The sequence below is a fragment of the Spermophilus citellus genome (assembly GCF_964194105.1).
Source record: "Spermophilus citellus genome assembly, chromosome: 15".
Lineage (NCBI taxonomy): Eukaryota > Metazoa > Chordata > Mammalia > Rodentia > Sciuridae > Spermophilus > Spermophilus citellus.
Genome location: NC_138195.1, coordinates 20,983,622 through 20,992,957, shown reverse-complemented (window position 1 = coordinate 20,992,957; position 9,336 = coordinate 20,983,622). Strand labels below are relative to the sequence as shown.

The 9,336-nt window shown below is 36.8% G+C and overlaps 1 protein-coding gene across 2 annotated transcripts in view; it reads left to right on the top strand.

Moving 5' to 3' along the window:
• The first annotated feature begins 60 nt into the window (after positions 1 to 60).
• PARG (poly(ADP-ribose) glycohydrolase) overlaps positions 61 to 9,336 on the top strand; it is a 119,749-nt gene continuing 110,473 nt past the window's right edge. The window contains exons 1-3 of one of the 2 annotated variants that reach the window (XM_081268837.1): positions 61 to 269; positions 7,605 to 7,671; positions 8,352 to 9,335. In XM_081268837.1, the coding sequence (XP_081124963.1) occupies positions 7,634 to 7,671; positions 8,352 to 9,335 (1,022 nt within the window). In that variant the 5' untranslated portion in view covers positions 61 to 269; positions 7,605 to 7,633. Of the gene's footprint in view, positions 550 to 7,604; positions 7,672 to 8,351; position 9,336 lie in introns of both variants that reach the window. The other variant, XM_081268836.1, reaches the window with a different exon arrangement.

The window sequence follows — 9,336 nt, the reverse complement described above, 5'->3', positions numbered from 1 at the left end:
TTAAGCACCACACTTCCGTTTTACGGCTGTGTACACCCCGGAAATCGGGAGCACCTGACGGCAGACTTCCGGTAGTGGGAAAGTGAACGAAGTCGGAATCCAAGCAGAGCGATCTGAGGCTGAGATACCTGCGGAAAGAAGGAAGGCAAGCTTCTGCAATAGGGCTTGACTCCAACGCCGGCGAACCAGCAACTGCAGAAGCAGGCAGCGGCAGAGAGGGAATGGTGCGGGGAGGCGCCGAGAAGGAGGCGCAGTCCGTCCCTCTCAGGGTTAGTGAATGAGGTCTCCTCCCCGGCCGGCCCGGGGACTGTGCGCTGTGGGTCCCAAGCATGAGTGCGGGCCCCGGCTGTGAGCCCTGCACCAAGCGACCCCGCTGGGGCGCCGCTACAACTTCTCCACCGGCTGCCTTGGATTCCCGGAGCTTCCCCGGCAGGCAAAGGCGCGTCCTCGACCCCAAGGACGCTCCTGTACAGTTCAGGGTCCCACCGTCCTCTCCAGGCTGCGTCCCTGGGCGGGCGGGACCGCACAGAGGCGGCGCCACCTCGCTTGGTACGTGGGGAAATAAAAATCTTTTGTCCTTCGCCTCGGTCCAAACCTTCTCTGTTTTGAGTCCGAGGACCCGGGGCTCCTGTCACTCTAACCTGGTCTTATATGCATCACTCCGAGCTTCGCTCGCTCAACTACCAATGCCACCAGTGGAGGAGGCGGGGGCCGCATTTTTCCCGGATCCGCTTGTTGTTGTGAGAAATCTTGATGGACAGTTACAGGGCGGAAAATGGCCGGAGACCCCCTGTTTTCTTTTCTCAGATTTGATGGAGAAATTGCCTTTATTGGCATCTAGTTGAGTAGCATAGCAGTAGGACGCTTCAGCCTGTAGATGGAAAAAAAAAAAAAAAAAAAAAAAGCTGTTGCAACTTCCCTCCTTCGGATTCTGGGACCCAGGGTCCAGATTTTTTAGTCTCAGTTACTTTTTTTTTTTTCCCTAGTTGATCCTGTGGCTCAGCTTTATTTATGTACTTATATATTCATAATTAACTTTACAATTTCCTTAGCAAGTCCAAATTGAGTTGCTCTCATTTGCTACCAAAAATGTATTAAACAATGCAGAATTTTAATTGGCGACGGAGTATCTTGTTGGAATGTATGGGTTTAGAAAGGCAAGTATAATTCAAAAGTTAATAACACAACAAATATAAAGAAAATAAGTCAATTACACACTTTGATATGGCTCTGATAGTTATATTTATTTTAAACAGCAACTAATTCTGTAAAGGCAAAAAGCTGTAATATTTATTTTGTAAAGTTAATTTTCTGTTTTTTTGCTTCTCTTCAAGGAGAGGAAAAAACTTAAGAATAAACAGCTTAATTTTATAGTTGTTTCTATGGCATTATGATTCACTAGCTAAAATGAATTATTACTGGCTTTAACTTGTTTTTTCACTAGGTCCTTATATGCAGCCACTTCTTTTCAGATGTCTGTAATTGCTAAAAAAAAAAAAAAAAAAAAAAAAAAAGCTTATAATGTAAAAATGTAATTTTTACTCAATAGTTTAAAATCCTTGAATAAGAATTTAGCATCTACTGAATTTTTTTAAAATTTCAGTTACTTTTTTAAAAATATTTTTTTTAGTTGTTGATGGACACAGTATCTTCATTTTATTTATTTATTTTTATGTGATGCTGAGGATCAAACCTAGTGCCTAACATGCATGCTAGGCAAGCTCTCTACCACTGAGCTATAACCCCAGTCCCTAGTCTTAACTACTGTTGTGCTTGTCTCTGGCATAGTGTTGAACACAAGGAACTTGTTCTCTGCTTTCATACCCTAAAATCTGTCAGGAGAGATAGACAATAGACAAGATAATACATATAACAAAAGGTAGTGAATGTTTTGATATGTGAGGGACAGATTGTTTTGGTAGAAGGCAGGTGTACTTAACCTAGTTTATGGGCTCAAAAACAGTCCTCCGGAAGACACTATGCTTACTTTGAGGACTAACAATTGTATACAGTTTCCTAGATGAAGAGGTAATAAGGAGGTGTTTCAGGAGTGCAACTAGTGTGGAGAGTTAATGGGAGAGTAGTGAGAGAAGGGGTGCAGCAAGTTGGAGAAAATCAGATCATACTTTACTGGGATGTAGTAAATACTACTAAAGATTTTGAAGTTTAATGACAATGAGGAGCTATTACAGAATTGTTTGTTGAACGGTCCCTATAGTTCATGTGGAAAACAAAAAATGGTTGGAAACACAAGTGGAGGCCCAGAGAGTTAAGGTGTTCTAGGGGGAAGATATTTTAACCTTACACTTGGATATGGGCGCCAAAGAAGGAGAAGTAGATGAATTCAGGAGAGAATGGGATACTTATATTCCTCAGAAGTAGTACATGTGTGGTGGAGAAATTGAGAGTTCTTGGAATAAAGAGGGCTATGGAAGCTTATGTGAATCATTTAGATATCATTTAAATATATAGAAAATGTAAAGGTGAATAAGGACAGAACACTTAGAAACACCAACATTTTAAGGGAAGACTGAAAAAAAAAATGGTCACAGAAGTAGGAGGAAAACCAAGCTTGTGTAGTGTCATGCAAAGAAGAGAGTGTTTCAAAAAGAATGCAGTAGTCAACAGTTTTAAGAGGCTGGGCAAAGGTCAGACAGTTTTCTGTACACTTGGGTGTCTTAGGACTTGGAGGCAATGGGGAGCAGATTTAAGTCTTGAAGGATGAGCAGGATTATCTATATAAATGAAGGGGAGAGAAAATATGTAGGCAAAGGAAACAGCACACACTAAAGGATAACAGCACTGTCAGGTGAGATTGTTGAGTACTCAAACTTGAGTACCATGTTAAGGAATTTAAATTTGATTCTGTGGTTAATGGGAGTCTGTGAATAAGCTTTTAAGCAGAGAAATGACATTTTGTTAATATTTTAGAAAAGGTGATATAAACAATGGCTTTTGGACTTTTTTTTTTACTACAACCCACACAGTATAAAATTATTTGGCACACAGTAATATACATATAACCTGGTACATATGCTGTATTTATAACTGAAAACAAATATTTCATAAAATAATACCCTCACTATTTATGATGCATTCTTGTATTTCATCAAAATATGCTACTTTTTTGTAGTTTATAAAACACTGGATTAGAGAAAGTCAAGACTGTAAATTTAGGGAGACAAGTTGTTGGAGACACATAACAGTCACCCGATGAGTAATATATTTAAGGAATATAAGGAAGGAATGGACTTAAAATTTAGCATGTAGATTTCAGAGAACTTGGTATGGAGGAGGGAGAACTGATGGTGAACAACAGGTAATATATTTGACTTGTGTGACTGGGTAATTTGTGGTCCTGTCAACTTTATTTGCGTGGTAAGGAGGAGTTAGTTGTTGGTAGGAGTTGGGGCAGTCATTCATATATGCATTTTTTTAATTTGTTTTTTTGTACTAGGGATTGAACTCAGGGGCACTTGACCACTGAGCCACATCCCCAGCCCTTTGTTATATTTTATTTAGAAACAGGGTCTCACGGATTTGCTTAGTGCATCTCTAGTTATTGAGGCTGACTTTGATCCTCCAGGGCAGTCATTTTTTATTGTTTGGATCTTGAGTTTTTATAGAAGAAGAATCATTAATTCTTCACATGTGTGATGTTTTCTATATACAGAACACCAATTAACAGATTATTGAAATTCTAAGTTTATGTCATTTGAATTTTAGGGTTCTTTTAGGAAGTTGGTACATAGTTATTTATACTAGAAGGAGTAGGTGGAGTAGAAAAATTAATATTTAGTATTATTTTTCTTCCTGGATATGTCTTATATTGATTGAAATCAGATAATCTGTATTTAGGCAGAGAAGTTAGCTTGCTGTTCACATTCTGGGGGGTGATTTATGTACTTGCATTGCTATGGGAAACTTTGTGGAAGTGGGGTGTTCCTTTGAAATGCAGCTGAATTTTAGTGCATTTTGTACCTTTTGCTTCTATCTATAGGTGCTTATTGAATAATGTCATTGAAATACACTTGTTACTGATTGATGTTACTGATGAGAGTAAATGTGAATGGTTCAAATTCATAATAAAGTTGGAGAACTACTGATCTCAGTAAAAAAAAAGATTGAATAGAAGTGTTAAGAATAAATATATTTCTTGCGTATCTGTGTTGTGAGGCTGGACATTTAATATTTTCTCTAATTTTTGTAATCTTAATGATTCACATAACCCTTGGAAGTAGTAGTTGTTAATTCAATTTGAAGCTGAAAAAAACTTGGCATAGGTGATGCTAGTGACTGAACAAAGGTCTCAGTCCAGGATTGATTTTACATTATGTACTTTTTCCTTATTTATTTTTGTTGCTGTGATTATTTCTAGTTAAATGAAAGAAATTTCCCAGAATTTGGGGAATCATCATTTTATGTTTACTTCAGAAGTAAGAGAGCGAGAGCTCTGAAACAGTCTTGTGATATGTTGGAAAAGAAACCTTTGGAAGCCAAAAGTGGTGGTATTGGAAAGAGAAGTAGGGAAGCCCTTTCTCTGGATACCAAACAAGGACTGAGGAATGTTAACAAGAAATATTGATTCCTCATCTCTTGCCTTTCCTTCTTCATCCTTTTCTCAGACTTCAGGAATCATAATCAGAAGCCCTAGCTAGAGAGAGAACACATTCTCCTTGTTAGGGCTACAGGAGAGAGCCCTAGCTCTCTTTCTCAACTTCACTGGTATACAACTCATGGTTTTTCATGAAATAAAGTTTGCAGTCTTTAGGTTCTGTGGACTTATCAGTACAGTGCTGAGCTCCATGTGTAGTGGAGGAGCCTAACCAATGAGTCCTTATATTTAACTGTAACATTTATGGAAAAAAAGTGTTTTAAATCCTAACCTGACTCAAAAATGAATGCTTTGTACACTGCTGGTTTGCAATTTGAGGATTTTCTGAACTGTACTTGCTGTGTTTGGTATAGGTTGAGTGTCCCTTATCTGAAATGCTTGGAACCAGGAGTGTTCAGATTTGAGTTTTTCAGATTTTAAAATATTTGTGTAGATGTTAGCGATTGAGCACCCCTAATCCAAAATCCAAAATCTGAAATTCTCTAAAATCAGTGCTTGATGCTCAGAAAGTTTCAGATTTCAGAGCATTTTGGATTTTCAGATCAGGGATGCTTAACCTGTAAAGTGAAATTCAATAGAAAAGATAGAACTGTAGAAAAAGTCTCAGAATCAAATTCCTTTTTTTGGACTGAGGGTCGAACTCGGATGCTCTACCACTGAGCTACATCCCAGTCCTTTTTATTTTTTATTTATTTATTTTTGGGAGCATCTTACTAAGTTGCTGAGGCTGGCCTTGAGCTTGCAATCCTCCTGCTTTAGCCTCCTGAGTTGCTGGGATAAAAGGCATGTACCAATGGGCCTGCTTACTAAAATTAATTTTTCTTTGAAGCTTAATATGCTGTAGAAATTCAAAATAAAATCACTGAAGTAGTGGTATTTAACAAGAAATATTAACTGCATATAATTACTTTTTATGATAAAACTAAAAAATAATGATTTTTTACTAGTTGAACTATTAGTATTTTGTAGGAAGTATAATATATGGTACTCAGATACTTTCATGGCAGGTATAAATTGTATGACATTAGAATACTTGAATTTGAATTTTTTCCTAAGTCTCAAATGTATTTAACTTATGCCATTATCTCAGTGATAAACAGTGATATTTGTTATTTGAGCCTGCATCTGTTTTGCTCATATTATATGGTGTTTGAGAAGATGTATGAAAATAAGAAAGAGTCTGATTTAAGGTGCAGTTTAGAAAGTGGTTGAGAATACTTCAGGTTTTATTTTTATACTAAAATGTTATATACATTTAATCCATGTATAGTATGTTAAATTTTGAAAGCACACTTATTTCTTTTTTTTTAATTGGTTGTTCAAAACATTACAAAGCTCTTGACATATCGTATTTCATATATTAGATTCAAGTGGGTTATGAACTCCCATAAGCACACTTATTTCTAATGATTATATAAAATATTACTTGTTTTGATTTATAGTGCATCTCTTGTACTTGATCTGATCAATAGCTATTGACTTCTGGTCATTTCTATCAAGTTATCTCCTTGGTACCTCAAATTTAGTATGTGCAGAATTGACCTAATCATATTTCCCCCCAATCTCAATTCTTTTATAATCCACATTTCTACTTAATGCTGTCACAATCTTTCAATCCTTTCAAGCTTAGAGTTTAGTGCCACGTTTAATTTCTCTCACATTATGAAGTCTGTAATGATTCTCCTACATTTTACCACTCTTACTGAGATTTGTTTTGCTCCTTGGCCAGTAATTCTTCAGTCTAGTTGGTCATCAAAATCACTTTTTGAAACAATTACAGATTCCCCTCAGCCTCCATCATACTCATATACAGATTCTGATTCAGTAGGTTTAGTAGGATGTGGCCCTTGGATCCATTTATTGCTAGCCTCCTGATTTGAGAACTACTAACCTACACCAGGAGCTTTCTCACTGTTTTTTGTCGTAGGCTCTGCCTTTTTGCCTGCGTATTTGTCCTTCAGGCTGGCTGTGAGCTTCCTAGATTTGAATTTTGGAATCACAGTGTGACTTTTAGCACTTTCTTATACTTCTCTTTGTGAGTATGGTCTTCGGTGATACTGTCTTAGCTGACTTTTTGACTCTATTGTGTGTTGTTTTCTTTTTTTTTATGCCATTGGTGCCTTTGCTTATGATTTTTTACTTTTTGTGAATTCATGTTTTTTCTTAAAGGCAGAAGTTAAGTATTAGCTCTTTCCAGAGATCTTAACAATTATCCCACTTACTCCTATTTCTTGCTGTAGTCTTTTTCCTGGAAATATCTTCTTAATTAAAACCATTTTAAATAATAAAGATAATTGCCAGGCATGATGGTATACACCTATAATTCCAACTACTTGGAGACAGACAGGAGGATTGCAAGTTCAAGGCCAGCCTTAGCAACCTTAGTGAGTCTCTGTCTCCAAATAAAAAATAAAGAGGACTGAAGATGTGGCTCAGTATTAAAACACTCCTATGTTCAATCCCTAGTACCAAAAGAAGTATTAATAATAAAAATGATAATTTAGAACTAACATTTACTGGGCATATACTGAGTGGCACCTATACGCTTTATATAGATTATTATTAGTTTATTTAAACCTCACATTAACACCATGAAAAACACTGCTAGTATGTTTTATAGCTAAGGAATTTGAGACAAAGAGAAATTGTCCTTCACAAGATCGCACAGGAAAACAGTGGGAGAATCAGCATCTGAATCCAGATTTTCTGATTCCAGAGCCTGTATTCTTACACATTGAGCGATACCAACTCTTTTTGGGGCCAGTCACTTTCTATCCTTTGCCATTAATATTAGTATGTTTGTCCATAACTTCTCTCTCAATACTTGAGGGTGAAAGAAGATCTTTGTTTAGCTCATAGAACCTAAAAAAATGCCATATGTATATTTTTTAAAATATATGTTTTATAAATATAATAGGCTGTATATTTTTTCTATTTGAAGGAAGGTATGGCTGTACATTAATTTTGTACTTTTTTTTCTTTCTTAAAGTTATCAAACAAAAGACTATTACCAGTTGGATGGACACTAAAGGAATCAAGACAGCTGAATCAGAAAGGTATAGAGACATGCTTATATGGAGAAATGAATTATATAGTGTGGGGTTTTATCTTACTTCATATTTTCTCTTATTTCTGTGCTTTCTCATTTTTTATTCACCTACAATACAACCCAAAAAAGGAATAGTCCCTTACTTACTTTATTTATTTATTTAAAAAGTTTTTGTTGATGGACCTTTATTTTATTCATTTATTTATTTGCGGTGCTGAGAATTGAACCCAGTGTTTCACATATGTGAGGTAAGTGCTCTACTGAGCTACAACCCCAGCCCTTAGTCCCTTCCTTTAAAATACTTATCTTGTAATGGTAGTTACAGACACAAAAACACGTAATGCTGACTCATGTGAGAAATGCCACAGTAAGTGTATGAGCAAGAAAAGATATGAGTGGTGGTTAATATAGAGAAGAAATAAAAAAGAATCATCTTTATGCTTAAGCCTTGAGGGACAACTACATAAGAAGGTGAGTGAAGTTTATGATTTGAAGAAAGGATAGGTGTTTGTCAAGCACACAGCTGGGGAAGGGAATTATAGGCACATGTACAAACAGTAATGAAAGAACATGCTGTGTGTTCATGTATTCACAAATATACTTATGGATATGACATTGTAGGGATGTGGTTGATTAGGAAACTTTTTGTATCATAAATTCAATTTAGTTCTTTCTGTTCTCTTGTAGTTTGTGTAGTAAAGAAAATAACAATACAAGGATAGAATCCATGATGAGTTCTGTACAAAAAGATAACTTTTACCAACATAATGTGGAAAAATTAGAAAATGTTTCTCAGCTAAGTCATGATAAATCACCCATTGAAAAAAGCACTCAATATTTGAACCAACATCAGACTGCAACTCTGGTTAAGTGGCATAATGAAGGGAAACATACAGAGCAGCTTTTGGGAAGTGAACATTCAACAGTGACTCTGGTACCAGAGCAGTATAGTAATGCTAACATCAATCAGTCACCCCAAACTGATGATCACAGTGACACAGATAGTGAAGAAGATAGAGATAATCAACAATTTCTGACGCCTGCAAAGCTTGCAAATGCAAAACAGACTTTAGAAGATGAGCAGGCCAGAGATGCCAGAAACCACCAGAAGTGTAGCAAGACTTGCCATCCTGTAGAAGACTCTGCAGGTTGTCAGCAGGAGGAGATAGATGTGGTACCAGAGAGCCCATTGTCAGATGTTGGCTCTGAAGATGTTGGAACTGGACCCAAAAATGACAGCAAGTTGAGTAGAAAAGAAAGTAGCCTAGGAAATTCTCCATTTGAGAAGGAGAGCGAACCAGAGTCACCGATGGATGTAGATAATTCCAAAAATAGTTGTCAAGACTCAGAAGCAGATGAAGAGACAAGTCCAGGTTTTGATGAACAAGAAGATGGTAGTTCCTCCCAAACAACAAATAAACCTTCAAGGTTCCAAGCAAGAGAAGCTGACAGTGAACTTAGGAAACGGCACTCTAATAAGGGAGGTGAAATTAGATTACATTTTCAATTTGAAGGAGGAGAGAATCGCACTGGGATGAGTGATTTAAATACCAGGCCACCTGGAAATACTTCTAGCCTTAATGTAGAATGCAAAAATTCCAAGCAGCATGGAAAAAAGGATTCTAAAATCACTGATCATTTTATGAGAATGCCTAAAGCAGAAGATAGAAGG